At 37.5% G+C, this 17,803-nt stretch overlaps 1 protein-coding gene across 7 annotated transcripts in view; it reads right to left on the reverse strand.

The window, feature by feature from the left end:
* Positions 1-17,803, reverse strand: part of LOC121318059 (liprin-alpha-2) — a 193,731-nt gene that overhangs the window by 30,589 nt on the left and 145,339 nt on the right. For 5 of the 7 annotated variants that reach the window (XM_041254309.1, XM_041254308.1, XM_041254312.1 and 2 more), the window contains exons 6-13: positions 10,129-10,242; positions 9,164-9,385; positions 8,187-8,333; positions 5,534-5,668; positions 3,511-3,594; positions 2,890-3,021; positions 2,300-2,362; positions 1,934-2,025 (exon numbers count right to left, since the gene is read on the reverse strand). In XM_041254309.1, the coding sequence (XP_041110243.1) occupies positions 1,934-2,025; positions 2,300-2,362; positions 2,890-3,021; positions 3,511-3,594; positions 5,534-5,668; positions 8,187-8,333; positions 9,164-9,385; positions 10,129-10,242 (989 nt within the window). Of the gene's footprint in view, positions 1-1,933; positions 2,026-2,299; positions 2,363-2,889; positions 3,022-3,510; positions 3,595-4,012; positions 4,100-4,722; positions 4,765-5,533; positions 5,669-8,186; positions 8,334-9,163; positions 9,386-10,128; positions 10,243-17,803 lie in introns of those variants that run through there. The other 2 variants (XM_041254314.1, XM_041254313.1) reach the window with 2 other exon arrangements.

A 17,803-nucleotide genomic window follows, 5' to 3' on the forward strand; every position in this document is an offset into this window, starting at 1 on the left:
CTCAGCACAGCGTTGATACAGGTTCCTTTCACCTCTCTACATTATTCACACCTGCTGTTCCAGACCACGCACGCTATATTCAAACTGTTTCATTATTTATCTTTCAACCGTTTCTTACAGTTATTGTATTCTTTGCTTATTTGTATGGGTTACACACATGTATATCTCCATATATTAATAGGTGCAAGCCAGTTCAATATTCTACACGTGAAGTACGAAAGCGTGCGTTCCTTGCCCAAGAGAAGTGAGGGAGCCGCACTCCCACAGCTACCCCCCACCACTACACCCCTGCTTGGTGCGTCTGGTTTTACTGGCGAAGTGTCATGGGGGCTGGTGTTGACGAGCCTGTCACTAAAAAGCAAAACACACAGTGCACAAACCGAACACACTGAGAAAAAATAAACTGGATTCAATCACATTCTGTAAATTGTGTAAAAAAAAAAAAAAAAGAGCGCAGCATCACACGGTGGCGAGTTGGATGTGAAGCATCACGCTGGTGGGACATATTATTATTATTATTTATTATATTATTATTATATTATTATTATTATTATTGTGACTAATTGAAACTTGCACAAGTAATCTAAGCTCAAAAGTAAAAATGAATTTCGCATGCGCTTCAAGGAGTTCTACAGTTATATATGTTATCGGCAAAAAGAATGTTATGCGTATGGCCAAGTAATCCAGTTAGGATTAGGGTTATAATTAAAAAGTAAACAGCAGGTTGTCTGAACCGAGGTAGCTGTGCTTCACTGTACCTGTAATGAACCTGTACTGATTAATTTGGGTACAACCAACACAGGAATACTTTTTTTGTTTGCGCTGATTTTCCAGTTTGGTTTCTGAAGCTGTTGTTTGTTTTATGTTCTGTTCAGCAGCCTCTGTGGTAGCCTTTTGTTTAATGTGTGACTCTGAAGCTAAATAGCAATCGATCGGATTTTCTTTAAGTCACAAGAAGTGCAACACAATTACCTCCATCTGCATGCAGTATCTTTGGGAAATGTCTTGTAACGATCCTCAGCTGAAATATAAGCTACTTTGCATGTTCTGCTTTGTTGTCCATTTTTGGTATTTTATGTCCAAAGCTAAAAACTAGATTTTTAGCAACCTAATTCAAAACAATGCAGCACTGCCTGTCCCACCTGCTATGCACAGTACAGCAGGTCACAGAAACATCAGTGCATCCTGATAGGCTAATTAAAACATCCTTGTCATCTAAACAGTAAACAAGAGGGTTTTTTTTTTTTTTTTTAATTATATTTCTCTAAGTTTTTGCCTAAGTGCAATGCACACAGAAAGAAGGAATAAAAAAGCCTATCTACAGAAGAAAAATACGTCGTTCCCATCGCTTGCGTTGTGCAGGAGTTCATTTAAACAGGGTTTATTTCCTCCCCGCACCATCACGTCCCGATTTTTCACTCTCTCTATCTGGTCACACTATTTGCATTTGAGTGCTGGGTATTTTTCTACTTGATTAAAGACATTATGGAAATGTAATACATTTCAATATAGATGCAGTAAATAATTACATTTACAAGTTATGTGTAATACCTAGGGCTGGAAGCGCAAATATGTATCCCATGCAAACGGATACAAAGAATACCCTGCACAATTTTGTGCTGTGATTCACATGGGGTGTATTTTCAACAACTTCTTGTACCTAATTTTTCACGCAAAGTTTCACATCAAATTCAAGAGAATGAATCCCAAGACATAACTTTCATTAGTGTGACTAACTGCATGCCAAAACCTATTTATAAGTAGGCAGTCTTGAGGTTCTAAGGACCTCGGAAATATGTTTAAAATCAGGGTATTCATTCTATAAACAAGTTACTGTGGAATGTATCTACGAAGAGACAAACACACTATCTTTATCTAAATTTAAAATATAACTCATATTTATGCCAATTACATTTACATCCCTGCTACTTACCTGGAAAATGTTGGCTCACTTAAGGATCCTGTTCTCATCTTAAACTGCTCAAGTTCAGATCTCAGCTTTTCTATTTCCCCTGCAAGTTGGTCCTTAAAAAAAGGTAAAATTTATTGTCACTGCATTATTGTCCCTGACCGAACCTGAGAGGCTCTTATACTTTCTGTGGTAACTGTATTCCCAGTCCTGTTACAGAAGTCTACTCTAAACACAAACATATCCATCAATTAGAATATCACAGTCTTTATTATACAGTCAAAATTCAAGCTTGGTGAGTAAAAGACACTTGCAGTATGCAGCATGCCTAAGGGAAGACACAATGTTGCGTTGGTTCCTTTGGTTTAAGACGTACATGTAGTGGCCTACCTTATCATGGAGTGAATCCTCAAGCTGTTTCCTGAAGTTTTCAGAGTCCTGTATTAATACATTCTATAGACGAGAGAAAAATTTGAAATATAAACTGTACTGGCAAGAAGAATGGGATTGATAGCTAGTTTAAGTACTAGCTAGATTCTAAAACCCACAGACATGCAGGAAAGTCTTAAAAGATTAGGGGAAGAGAAAATACTAACCCATCTCTCATTTTCAATGTAGTATTCCTACAACTGTTATGGCAATCAACAGCCACTAATATTACTTTTAGTATTTTAAATACTCATTTTCTACCCAGCCTACCAGTTTAAACACAGTCATTCCCAAAAAACAAAATCTATCACCAGGAGGGACCAATTTTACACTTGCCCTTTCTTATGTTTTTACCTCCGAATTTACAATTGAGTGATCAAAGTTTTGAATACGCAATATAATTCAGACTTCACTAGTAATGCAAGTCCATATAAATGTATTTCTTATTGAAATTACCAGTTAATAATGTAGAAACGCCAATCACTATACATGCAGCCACACAACTTTAGAATTAACCATTCAAAAGCTGAATGCCGAAGTTGCTTCAATACCTTGTCTTCTAGTGCAGCCATTCTTTCTTTGAGGTGGAGCTGAAGGCGCTCGTTTGACTCTGTCAGGAGCCGGTCCACAGTGTCTGACAGCCTCTTATTGTGCTCCTCATTCATTTTCTCTCTTTGCCGTGCCTGAGTCATAAAAAAGCCTCAGCAATTCTTGTCAACAGTGAAGTAAAAGTAAGTGTATAAAAAAAGTCCCTTTTGTCTAGAAGATATTAATTAGTATTAGACAGAAGAAAAGACCTATACTCACAGCATGTAGAACAGTACAAACCTATAACAAATTCCCATGCATAGGTTCAGCAATTGTTTTTTAAGATAAAGCATTGAATAGTTCATTCCAGTTAAGTTATCACCCAAACTGACATTATGTAGAATAACTGTAACAAACTGGTCCCATGATCAAGTTAGCCTCCACTATGTAACCCAGAATGCATGTAGTCAGGTCACTATGATATGGATTCTGATAACAAAAGGTTTGTCCATCTAAAATTTGAGGAGGTGTTCTCATGATGCAAATAAAAATGTAAGTGTAGGGAGGATAAAACAAATTTATAAAACTGAGGTGAAGTGAAATAGCGCTGAAGGCTCTCTTGCACATGTAGAAGTGTGACTCACTCTTTGAAGCTCCTGGTTCTTCTCCTCAAGCTGCCCTTCCAAATGCCTCATCCGCTCCTCAATGCTGCCGTGCCTCTCCTCAGCCTGTAACACACAGGAGAAGTCAGTGATTTTAACAGCAATGTCGACTCTCATACAGGTATTAGAACAAGACAAAGAAGCCAAGCTACTACTATCTGCAAACTGTAGTTTAGAAAAAAAAAAAAAAAAAAATATTAAGAAAAAAACATATTCAAAACAGGCAGCTGAACAGCATTGCTTGAAATGTGTCAGCTTGAGAGGCCTGTTATGACCAAGCATTAGCAAAATATGGTCGTTAATATTTCTATGAGCAATGAAATTCAGCCAGATGTAACATGCCGCTTCTGCACAGTTTGAACCACAAACCTGCTGTCTTTGGAAAAAAGCTATTTAAAAGCTCTAAACCACACAATGATTGGCTACAACAGAAAAGTCTGATGGATTCTAATTAGCAATAGAAAGTAAAGTCCAGTAGGACTACCTTCCTAAGTATGGAGTTCATTTCTTGGAGTCTAGCTTCCATAACATACTGATACTCATCAGCTGAGGTAGAAGAGCTTGGACCATACTAACCGGTCAAGGAGAAGGAAAGGGACAAATTGAAGAATCAGAACTTAAGAGACACACACACATACCAAATAAAACAGTACAGAATGTTTAAAAAGAAAAAGATTAAATCCTGCTGAACAAATTCAGCAGAGTATGTGTTAAATGTGAAGGTGGTGGACGATGTGCAGAGGCAAATTCAAGAGGTATGGAAGGAAGTTCACAGTTAGTAAAGCCTAGCCAGTAGACATGTTGCTTGGTGAAACAAAAAAAACAACAGAACAAAACCAAAAGTGTGAGGCTTCCTAAATACAGTATAGAATGAACATACATTAAACAAAACTTTGACAACCTGCAAGAACACTTTGATACATGGAGCCGTGGGCTTAACTTAACCATTAGATTCGACATCAAACATTAAGCTCCTGATAATCTCATAGCAGGATAAACATTTTCAAATACAAATGAAAGTCTTCCTTGACTTTCTCTTTAATGGCACATGTCAAACGTGAAATTCAACAAGCTTGATGATGTTCGAAATAATTGTTATTTGTGGAGATTTAGAATTTCATAGATTTAACAAGCAGCACACATCTCCCTAGATATCTATTCTCTAGATATGCAAAACCCTAAAAGATGGCATACTTGTGTAGGTGCACCTCCACCATACACATGTTGCCCGTGACATCTGCATCTGCAAAAGGGAACAATGACAATGTGTTAGTAGTACACGTTTGCCAATTCCAAACATCACGAACTGTGGGCAAATTGAACATTACCACAATATGGAATTTAAAATTTAAGAAATTCCAAACTACAGACCCAATACTAAAATGGTCTAGCTTCTGAACATCATGACTCAAATCATTACTAAATCATTACCGCGGACAATAGCAAAATAATCCTTTCTTCCTAAGAACCTGCTGGTAGAAGCAAAAAAAAGGCTTCACATTAGAAATAAGTGTTGTTTACAGTTGCAAAAGGGAAAAGCGTTACAAAAATGATTTGTATTTCATTTCCATCCATTTAAGTGAACATTACTTTTATACAGTAGCTACAACAAAAAATACTTTGAAATACAAGATTGCAAAAGTAAAGTGAAACTATAAAGCAACAGTATGAAGACAAAATATGTCAATTTAAAGAACAAGAAACACAAACACATATAAATACATTTGGTAATAATATAGCCCTTGGCAATCAGATATTTTATTGTTCAAGGGGCGTTATCCAAAATAAGAAAATTAGGAGAAAATAGGGAATATGTCCACGTGAATATGCCGCAGAGAAGGCCATTAAAGCAACAAGAATACTTTTAACTTTCTCCAAATAATTACTATTGAAATGAGTCATTTAGACATGGATTGGCTATGGTTTGAGTCTGCCCTGTATTGTTGAATTGGGTTGAATTGTGTTGAATTGTGATTGGCAGCAATGCAGTCTCTAAGGGCGTCACCTTTGTGAGAGCAGCTATCCTCTGCGCCAGTTCAGCCTCCACCTCAGGCAGTGTCTCTGCCTTCCTCATGGTCTGCTGCAGCTTCTGCTCAGCCAGCTCCAGGCGCTCCTGCAACTGCCGGTTCTTTTCCTCCATCTACAGTGGAGCACAAAGAAATCTGGTCAGGAAAGGAGGAGCTCTGGGGTGATTTCATTCTGCAGAATAACTGCTATGTACTCCCGCTGCTATGTACTCCCGCTGAGTAGTTTTTCGAGATTTACGATTATACTGTATTTACAGTATAATCGTAAATCTCAAAAAACTACAAACTTCTAAATCTTTTGTAGTCATTTTTGTATTACTTTAGTATAAATACATGTTAATTTGGATTCATATGTTGTTTTTTTTCTGACTTTATGTGAACGAAAAGACACATATTTGCCCGTTTTCCCATTGGAAATAGTGATATTTTGAAATATCACTGTCCTGGTCACAAAAGCAAAGTTTGTGGGGAATAATAGCCATTTTCTATACTTTTGAGGCATAAGCAATTAGGAAATAACACTTACTACCCAGGAACAAAAATTGTGTTACATAGTGATAATGCACTATCCTTGCACTATTGCACTACTAATATGTCATTGTAGATATAACTTGTTGTAATCCCAAATTCTGGTATCCTCTCTTGTATTGTACTTTAGAAGTATTAGTTGCACTTATTGTAAATTATACTGTATTTGAATATGCATTTCTGCTTCTTCTTGCAGTGCAACCATGTACTGCCTTGTAACACCTGGAAGTCACCTTGATATTTGGGAGAAAGTCTGCCAAATAAATAAATATTATTAACAACAACAACCACCACCACCTCAAACACCAGCTTTTATATCGAACCACTTCAGACTGCAGCATTTTAATATTTAAAATGACATATTGTGTGTGTGTGTGTGTGTCTATATATTAGAAAATTGTTTGAAGCGATTTTCAGTTGCCTCTTCCTTTTGTAATTCTTGATTGAATAGTACTATAGAACTAATTTCAGAGATGTAATAACTGTCATAAAATTTAACCTTCTGTTTTGCAAGATATTACAGGAACCTGTTTTTACAGCCCACTCTTTTACATCTTAGGAGCATAGAGACCTTTCAGCAAGGATGACAGAGTCTGCACACATTCCTTGTCACTTGTTGAAGGGATCAGTGTCTCTTGTTAAAGTCATTTTCTCAAATGGGTACAACAGTACAGTATATTGACCACAGATCATTGTCTCTTGTGCTGTTTCCATCAGCTACTTGGCAATACTGTAATGTACGGCAGATGCTAATGTCTCTACAGCATCGATACTGGCAAGGGAGATCTAACTTATCTAATTGATTAGGGAATTATGTGGAATGTAAAGCCAAAGCTTGATCTTGAACAACATATGCAAACATTTATTAGACTCTTGATTTCCATGCCAGAAAATTAAGAAAATACAACTCTGATAAATCTCCTCTATATATTTTCAAGATTAATAAATGTCAAACATGTGCTTCATCACAAGACTGTGCTTAAAATAGGCTATACATGTAGATTTGTAATGAGAGTACTACTGCAAAATAACCCTTAGACAATGCCATGACCTACACCTGACCTTACTGAATAGATTCTTTACATACTAAATCAACCTGGATCAATGCTTCTCCATGATTTAAATTTCAAATGCCACTTATACAAAGTAAGCTTACATTCATTTTCCTCTCATTATTTTTTATAAATGTATCCTACTTAATTGGCTTTGGTATCCTTTTCAATGGCCCCCAACATTTAGTTCTGTTTAGTTCACCTTTCTATCTTTATTAGGTTATAAAACCCCTGCACAGGTACTGTATATTCCTATAGATCATCCCTCTTCCCCATGTTGGTCTTCAGACATTCAAATCCCTGGATTCCCTTAGTTCAGTGAGCCCTTTAGAGGAAATATTGAATCCTGTGTCATTTACATGTACCCCAGTTTAAAAAAAGTTGAATGGCCATACCATTTACTAATTGAAAATGATTAAAAAAAGAAAACTCAATGTGTGTTAACCAACCTGGTGGAGAGGGTTGGTCTATGTTTTAATGCCAGATATGTTTCTATGTGAACAAAACATATTAAATGTTTAAATTGCTCAATAGAAATTGTAAATCAAGGCAATACAGTACATTATATTTTTAAGACCCTAGTAGCCACACCAAAAGATTGTCTTATAAGTGTGTATGTGCTGTTAAACTGAATATGTCTATTTACAACTATGGCCAAAAGCTTCCTATTACCCTGTAGAATTCATTTGTAGTCGAATGAAAAGCTGAATGAAACCTGCTGAATAATGATACATTAACATATTGAATTACATACCACTTTTTAGTTTTTCATATACTTAACGAAACTGAAAAATGTGACATTTCGAGATCTAATATGAAATACTGTACTACTATTATGGCTTCCAGTAGACTTTTGTGATATCATTTCGTAGTTGATTATAGGACATAAAATAAAATATTTAAATTATGTTAATATATACATAATTTTGTGTTTTAATAATGTCTCAATTCTAAAATTCTAGGTGTTGCAAAACTTTTGGCTATAGCTGTATAATTCCTATTGTTAAACAAGCTTGTTTTCTTCTCGTCTATCACTGGGTGGACACCGGACCTGGCGCAGGAAGGCCTCCTTGTTTGCCAGCTCATTCTCTAACTTGTCATTCATGTCGTGCACTGAGGTGGACTCTCTCTGGGCACTGAGGTACCGCCTCTCCAGCGTGGTAATCCTCTCCTCCATGTCCTCCTTCTGGCACAGCGCCTGCACAAAGACAACAGCACATATTGTTGGGATAAAAGATGGCTTTTCAGGTACACTCCCAACAAAGAAACACTCTAAGACTTGCAGATTAATAATAGGGAATGCATCTTAACCAAGACTTCAATGATACTTCCCTCTGTGCTTATGGAATCAGTGAAAACTGAGTTGAAGTTAAAAAGCTTTAAAACAACTGGACCTCACTGCATGAAGCTTTGATTTCAGTGTTCCAAACTCACTCAGTGCACTTGGACTTCGGCAGTGTAGCATGCTGAGCTTTTACCATTTGCTTTTAAGAACAAAGTTAGGTACAGAGTGATTAATATTGGTCCCTGTAGAGACTATTTTTGAAGGAGAATTCACTTAACCAATGCATGTGCATCCAGCGTTCCCAAGACTCACTCAAGACTTATCTAGGATGAGTTATCCCTGGGTTAAACTCTCGACCTATTCATCTGAAAGAACCTAGGCAAACTCCCTCAATGGTTACAAAGCATTACCCCAGCTGTGACAAGAAATAGGTTTCCCCCATAGCAACAGTTAAATAGCAAAGAAACCACTAACAGCAATTTTTGCTGTCTAATTTCAAAGGTGTTGGTCGCTAAGAGACTGGATAAACTGTAAAACCTTTGGACCTCTCGGTAAGCAGTTTGATTCTAGCCATGGTTAATGATGTTAGGGCAAGTATGGGGAACACTATCACATTGGTCATCATTACTGGCAGACTCTCAGACAGACAAAAATGTGAGAAGATACGCATTAAATGAGCACGGTAACCAAAGCATCATCCGACACTCTAACAGACACAGCATGAGTATCTGTTGATGCTTCACCTCTCTGTTGTCCCTCTGGTATTTGTTGTTCATCTCCTCGGACTTCAGCAGGTCCTTCCTGGCGGTCTCCAGCTCCAGCTCCACTTCTGAGACTCGTGAAGACAGGGAGGACATGCGCTCCTTCATCTGCACCAGCTCATAGTTCTGCTTCTCCAGGAGCTCCTGCAGCTCTACCACCTGGCTGGCCTCGTCAATGGAGTCGATGGAGCCGTTCGACAGGCGCTTCACAGGGAGGAGACAAAGAGCCACTCTGTTAAACTGCACAGATTATACAGTAGAGTGTCATTTATTGAGCTTTGCACACAAAAAATTATTCATTTAATACAGAAAAATTACTTACAGATTTTTTGCAAACTCATCTTGCATGAAATTAATTAAAAACTAAAAATACAGCTAGGTCTGAAAGTGTCTTTAACACTAATATTTAGTATTGTCATCAATAACAGCTTGGTATCTTTTTGACATTGTGTCTGTGTAATTTCTCAATTTCTGGTGTAATTTGAAGTTGTATCCACAAACGCGTTTGTATAGTTGGTACTTCTGTCAAGCATTGAGTCTACAGAAGCAATGGGGTGTCCTAATACATTTGCACACAACTGTATACATTGATTTAAATAACACTATCTAGTGTGATATTTTCATTTAGAATTATCCAAAATATTTTTGCAATGGAAGAACTTTTGATTGCATTTGACTGGGGAGTTAACACTTAATACAAAACAGTATTAAAATTTCTAATATCCGCAGCTCCAAAAAGCACAGAAATACCATGCTGTGGTACTGGCCGAGTCATCGTGAAGGGTCACCGATCCAGAAGCAAGAATTTTACAAGCCTCCAACACCACTTTCTTGCGGCCACCAGACATTAGTAAAAATAACTGATATTTCATAACCATACCAATCTTTAAGGAAATAATGATGAGAAGAGACTAAAATGAATGAAGTGCTGTAGGATTAGGCCATACCTTTCCATGGACCTTCTGACTGGCTTCAGTTCCTTCAAGAAGCTCAGTTTCATTCCCATCCCCTGAAGCAACTTTCCTCTGAATGTGTGCATTCTGCTCCCGTAAAGCTACAATCTGCAGTGGAACATAAAGCCATGTAGTTAGCACTCATGGGACTGGAGTCTTCATTTGGAAGGTCTATCAGATTACAAGCAGGGAACAGTTCAAATGTAAGACACAACACTACGGATAAGGGTCGTGGACACAACAGAATGATTATTTTTCTGGATAGCATATACTGTCGAATGTCAATAGGAATACATTATTACACTCCACAGAATGGCAACTAATAAACCGTCATAGCCCACTGTCTGTATCATTCCCATCTATATCATATACCACAACCATGTGCTTTATTCAACCAGAGAGCTGAAATCCTAATATGAACCCTACCGTACCTGCTGGTTTAACTAAACTGCACTCATTGCAATAGGGCTGTTAGGTCAGTGCAGTTCTCAGGTAAATTTATTTACCTTAAGGTTATTACTAAACCTCAAAATGCAGTTCACACACGGTTCTGAAATGCAAAATGTATTGTACACTGTTTCATCATTCAAAGAAAAGCGAATAATCATGATTGTTTGAAATTTCTTGCCACCGGCAAACAAAATGTTCTAAAACAAAATCCAGAATTAGCAATAAAACTGAAAATCAAATGTTTTCAGAACAGTAGAGTGAGCTGGTATTGTTTTGAGCTTTTTAATGCCAGGATGTTTCAATTTACAATGCACAGTTTGTACTGTATGCTTGGGGGACGGGGGACGACGACAACAGTATATATGACGATTCCACATTACAAGCATGAGAAATAACATTGTAACATGACTGTGCATAATTACCATGATAAACTTTTATAAAAAATGATTTTATTATTTGAATGATGTTGTTATTATTTTTGGCAAAATACAATTACAACTAGAACTGACAGGCAGTTTTACGGCTCCCAAGCCCCGGTATCAGTAGCTGTCTAAGCATGTTTAGTTCTCAATGTGCCAAGTTTAAAATCAGCAACTTCAACTGTTCCACAGAAGAACATTTTGAAAGTTTTTTTTTTTTCAAAAATGCATCAGGCGGCCATCTTGTTCAACACAAGTTTCTTAAAAATCAGTTGATTTGCTAGTGTCAAGAGTGATGCTTGTAAAGTTTTTAGTTAGTCAAGTAAACTGTTTGTCAACTGAGGCAGTTTTAAATTTCAGATGAAAACATAAATCTGGTGGCCATCATGTTTTATAAAACATAACCATTCTGACATATTTGTATTCCACTGTTACTGGGACAATAACTACCATTTTTGGAGTTTGTTGGTCAAACGGTGTTCAAATAGCAGCAGTGTACTGTTAAGGACGTGTTTCAATAAGAATTGTGGCAGCCATTTTGACATTAAAATTTATCGCAGAAACTTCTGCTTCGCAAACTTGATGCAGGTTTGGATGCTGATGATATATGCCAAGTGTCAGATCAATTGCTTGACCGGTTCCCAAGAAGATGGTTTTGAAAGGTTTCTAAAAAAATGTGTCAAACGGCCATTTTCATTTCCGGTCAACACAATTTTTTTAAAAGTCAGTTGTATTGATACAGTATCAGGGAAGATGCTGGTGAAGTTTGGAGTTAGTCAAGTAAACTGTTTGTCAGCTGACACAGGTTTCAATTTCAAATGTAAACGTATAAGTGGCGGCCATCTTGTTTTATAAAACATCACCATTTTCACATATTTGTATCCCATTGTTACTGGGATGATAACTACCAAGTTTGGAGTTTGTTGGACAAACAGTTTTCAAACAGCAGCAGTTTGTTGTTAGGGGCGCATTTCGATAAGATTTGTGGCAGCTATTTTGACATTAAAATTTATCACATCAACTTCTGCTTCGCAAACTTGATGCGGGTTTGGATGCTGATGATGTATGCCAAGTTTCAGTCCAATTGCTTCTCCGGTTCCCAAGAAGATTTCAAAAGGTTTTATCGAAAAATGTGTCACTGTGCCAATTGCAAGGATGCAGCAGCAAAAAATTTTCAGCATCTGACAGTCAAAGTATCCAGCTTGTTACCTGCCAAGTCAGAACCTGATCAGTCACACAGCCTCCAAGCAGCAGCAGTTTAAAGTTTTGGGAAGCCTAACTACAATTTTTTTTCATCCTTGAAAAATTACAGATCTTTTTTCTCTACAGACAAATGTGATTAATTGTTCTACCTTTTTCAAAAGGTTAAATCTCTGGGTGACAGATTTCTCATATTTTGAGTTATGTCGCTGAGACAAGCTGCAACCTTCTCAACCTTTCAAATTGTGTTTTGCACCAAGAATAATGGTTCCCTATTGATTGTCTGCTTAAAAGAAATGTTCAAAAGCCATACAACAAACATTACTTATTTACAAATCACAGATACGTGTACTGGTAACAGCACTGCTGTAGTTTCTGGATGGTTCAATGGGTTTGTAGAGTTAGTGATGACTGTTAAAGGAGTACTACCTAAAATTTTCAAATCAACCTTATTTTCAGTTGACTTTCAGTTGGAACATGCATAGTACTACCTACAGCAGTGCCTACTCACTTCAAGTGCTGAGTCTGCAGTACATATTTAAGATATTATAGAATCAGTCAAGAAAATAAGTAAGTGAGGCAAGGTTGGATAGTAAATATGACTTTACTGTATATATTTTGTTTAAATATAGCTGATACAGTATTCATAAATAAATATTGACTTACATATTTTGTTTAAATATAGCTGATACAGATTAAGTAAATAAATAAATAAACAAACATAAACCGTTAATTATATCTGCCCATCATATTTGTTTACATCGTTGAGTTTGGTTGAATTTCATTAAGTCAGAAAACAGTGACGTTTTATTCACTCATTTGAGTGTTTAGAGCATCTTTTTTTTGTACTATGTTTTGTAATTCATTTTCTGTTACGTCAAAAAGTCGCTGCCTAGGAGGCCAAGACGTATATCTACATCAAAATTGGGTGCCACTAGGGACAAACAGAAACAAGCATCTCCACAGGCACCTATTCCCCAGTGTTTTTATTAAATTTAAGTAGTTATATTTATGATTTCATACAAATGAATCAGGGAACAGGTTAATTTAGTCACCTTCCGATTCTCATAATTAATAGTTAATTTTTAACCTCATGCGGCAACATTTTGAACTAACATACATACTCATGTTGAATGCACCCCCTGCTTAATCATACACTCTTTGTAAATGTATTCAATGGTCTTAGCTTGGCCAGACCTTTCTGCAACCCTTCGGCATGCTTATTAAAACCTGACCCCCAAAGAAAACCGACTGTTGCAAGGACTCTTTTCAAGGTTTTCATCACCTCACTAAAAGCATTTCCTCCAGTTCCTGCTTTCAAAAACCTGACTTGTATGTGCAGATAAAGTAGTTATCACTGCATAATTTATGGCCTCAGTTCCTCCATTGACTCCTGGTATGTCACACAGCTTGTTAGGTGTATAGCCGAGGTCCCGAATCTACAGTAGCGTATGTGCTTTTCAGCAGCTTACAATTACCAGACACACTAAACCCTGCAACTTAATTTATACACTACTTGCATTTCCTGCTCGATACCCCTGTGTGCTCTGCAGTTAGAATCTAACACTTTGTTGTTGATCTCTGAAGTGCTAATGAACTCTGATATTAATCTATCAAAGAGATGCTTCTTTTAGTCCTACATTCTGAGTGTGTGTCGCATACTTGTCCTTAGTTTTGAGAGACTGTTACTTGGATGTTTTGACTCAACCCTAATATGACTCAGAGGGAGAGATGTACTTAAAATGCAAGGATAGCATGCAGAGTATAATTTAAGGTAATTTTTTTTTTTCTTTGTTCTGCAGGTCGATGCTGGTGTCACTGAGCATGCATCTACAGTCTTTGCACACAGCACTGAGAAATAAAATATTCACAATCTTGTAATGTTCTTTAAGAAATGTGAAGAGTCATCTAAAATATGTTTGTAATTTTCATTTCTATACAGTGCTCTGTGTGCAATCACATTGATGCTTTCAGGTAAAAAGTCATAATGCACTGGATCTGCAAACACACCTTGCAACATTGCTAGTTCAGTGGAAAGAAATGGGACATCAAAAGGGACCTGCTTTACATAAACAACTGGAAAGAAAGCTGAGACCACAAATGAAGAACTTGTGGTTCATTATAAAGTTAGTGCATGGTGATTTTCTTTGGTGGGACAATCTCATGCTGGGACAATCTCAGTAGGGACTGGTTATAGCAAATTTAGAGCAAGCTTCAATTGGCTGCATGTTGTAAACCCAATGAGGGGTTCAGACCCCCCCCCCCCGGGTCTTGATGTGTCTTTAGTTCACTGCCTTTCTTCAGCCTATGATGGATTGACTACCAGTAGCCATGCAAAACAAGGGACACACAACAAAAAAAACCTTTCAGATTTCCCAGAAAAGTGTAAGTCTCTAGCTCAGTGTGTTGTTGGGTTAGCACCTTGTTGTTAAAAGTGTAAGTCTCTAGCTCAGTGTGTTGTTGGGTTAGCACCTTGTTGTTAAGAGGGTAAGTCTCTAGCTCAATCTGCTGTTGGTTTAGCACCAAGTTGTTTACATACACACACACACACACCAGGCAATGTTCCCTTTGAAAGCTACTGGCACAGTTTCCAGTTAGGTAGAGGCATTAAATCTGCAGGGGCACATTTTACCTTCAGGCTATTTCCTTATCTGATATAAAACAAGTAGCAGCTCATATAAAAATAATGTATAAACACTTCATTTCACGAAGGTGTTACGTACTGTTAAGCAGAAAGTGTTTGCCAGCTTTTCAGACTATTATACATTGCAGCATGTACAGTATTTCATGTTAAATATTGATTATGTATCTAATGTTATTGATATTATTGTACATGAATAAAGGACCACACACAGAATACAGTAGGAAGATACAAGGAGGAGTGCAACTAATTACTAATTACCAGATTCTGTCGAGTCAATGCCCTGGTTTAAATGATCGCCCCATCCCATCAATGAGCTGAAAATCACATTTTCACCATTAATTTCCAGTTTTTAATAACCAATGCAAAAATAATGCCTATGAAATATCACGGTTCACATGAATAGATGAACAGCCTGGAAGTAGTTGCTCTGTGCATTGGATGATTCAGGGTTAGGGTTATCTTCAGTTCAGATAATGAAGACAAGGAGTTCTGCAGTTTTGGATCAGATGATACAGACTGTGCACTCTGATTGATTACGCTTTCCTGTTATTAAGCTACAATCCATATTTTGGATTTATTTTAAAACATTTTAAAACACCGCAAGAGCTTGTAACTCAGGAACCATTTTTTTGTATTAAGCATTTCAATACTATAGTACTACTTTGGATGTTAATTTATTATTTCGTGTTGTGTTTTTACACTGTAAACTGTAATTTCTTACTTGAAGAGATTATGGATAGCCCTTTATTTCAGTGGACCAAAAATTTCACGTGTTTATATATTTTTTAAATGTAGCAATTTTTATTTTTGCCTTTTTTCACCAACACATGTGGTTTTTCATGATGTGGTTTTGCACTGGATACTACAGCCTTAAAGTTTAATGGTTGTTTTGTGAAAAGATTTGAAATGACAAAGCAGAGGACATACTATAGCAACTTTGAATTGTATTTCACCAGTCATTAAATGTGTTGACTGCTCTTCTTGATTCTTTATTGTGACTGTGTGCTGTGCTCTACCTTTGAATTTTAAGCATGCCTAATTGTAAATGTAATCTATCTACCTAATGTTAAAAATACTCCCTCTGTAATAATGCCTATAATTTTGCCCCTACCGGAGTCAACGCTACCCACCCCACACACACCTTTGCCTTAAAGACAACTTTACGTGCCCTGGTCATTGACGCTGCAGAATCCCGTTGTAGCAGGGCGGTAGGAAAGTCCAGCTGTTTATTTGCATTGTTTGTTTATTTTTCGAACAGGGTCTCCCCCTCCACCCCTGTGTTGTTGTTTTGTATTTGTTTATTGTTTTATATTTGTGTTTATAAATGACGGTGAACCGCCGTGTGTTTTGTTTGTTTATTATTTTGTATGACAGCGTAGCTGTGCTTTTAGTTTTGTTATTGTTTTGCAGCGTGGATGGGAAACCCCATCCACATTATGAAACTCTTGCAGAAGGTGGCCATCTCTCGAATTAGTTAAGTGACTAATTTGTTGCTAATCGGGAGATTGTCACCTGTATAAATACCTGCAGCTCTCTGCACTCGGGGTGGGTGTTCAGAGGAGGAACGAGAGCGAGTGAGGAGTGAGAGAGGAGAAGCTAAATTTAAAAGAATATAAGGATCCATGAAAGCTACTGCCCAGCCGGACCTTAATTCATCATTTGTGTTTGAGATTTACTTTGTTTAATTGTTTTATTTCTGCTCTGCGAGCAAGTGTTTATTTTTGTTTAAATATTTTATTTATTTTTGTTTTCTGTCAATAAAACGGCGCACGCGCCACTGCATTGTACCTTTTGTTTTTGTTGTGCCTTCTTCTGGTCTGAGTCACCACAACGCCATTTCCTGTCACACCCGTATAAACAATTTAACTAGTTATTTTAACCTAATCCAACCTACTTTTTGATACAGAACTGAAATGGTGAGCAGCAAGTTAGAAAAATCCAACTTTGAGTAAGATTCTGTTAGAAATGGTTTAACAGAGGTCAGCCCTGCATACATCCGCTCCAGCTCACCATAATAGGGGCCGATCTAGCCTCCCCTAGGATCCCTAGCCAAGATCAGCAACTTGACGCATATGTGTGCTCCTCAGACTGCACCCTCACTCCCCAGACTACAAATACCCAACATTAACAGCCCTGATGTTAAATAACACTAAAGCATTCCCCTGTATATGCAAATGAGTGCTGCACTCACTGTTTCTATTCAAATTGATAATCTTCCCCAGCATTCACCATGCTTGCAGGAAGGACTGTGAAGCCGGCCACTTTCAGTCTGCTGCTGTCCTTGAGATTGTGCTCCGAACAGCAACGCAGGAAACAAATCACTGAGAGATCAAGACTTTAAAGAAAAGGGAACATTTAAGCGAAGCCAAAATGAGGAGGTGGATTGAGGGAAGATTGCTAAAATGTTGCTTGAGCATCTCCAGGTTTTTTTTTCTGAGAATTCAAACGATTGCTCCAGTTACACCCCGGGTTCAGAAAAAAAATCAAGGGATTAAACTAGGTAGCAATTTCATAGTATCCATCTGTACACATGTCTGCTCATTGTGTGAAATCCTCAACATAATGCCCTTTTTTCTGCAGTAAAGAATTCTGTTGTCCTCCACTTTCTATACCATGGCTAGCAGGGAGCAGCATTGCCAGCTCTCATCAGGGAAAGACACTAGGTGAGAGAGCAATGGGAGCTCAGTGGAAATTCTGTTTGAAGGCAACCCCCTGAGATGCAATGACTCCCTCGAATGCAGATATTTAAAGTGTATGACTTTATTAAAGTGTATGGGAATAGGACCTCTGTCTGTTAACAGCTGTGTAATGCAGGGATAATCACTATAAATGAGGCAGGTCATCAGGTTTCTAAGTGGGCTGGGATGGCATGCATAAGCAACCCAGTCTCCGTCTGTGCAGTGAGATACCCCAGCCTATCGAGCCCCACATCAAATTACGAATGCAAAATGCAAAA

The sequence above is a fragment of the Polyodon spathula genome, chromosome 7 (genome assembly GCF_017654505.1).
Source record: "Polyodon spathula isolate WHYD16114869_AA chromosome 7, ASM1765450v1, whole genome shotgun sequence".
Taxonomy (NCBI): domain Eukaryota; kingdom Metazoa; phylum Chordata; class Actinopteri; order Acipenseriformes; family Polyodontidae; genus Polyodon; species Polyodon spathula.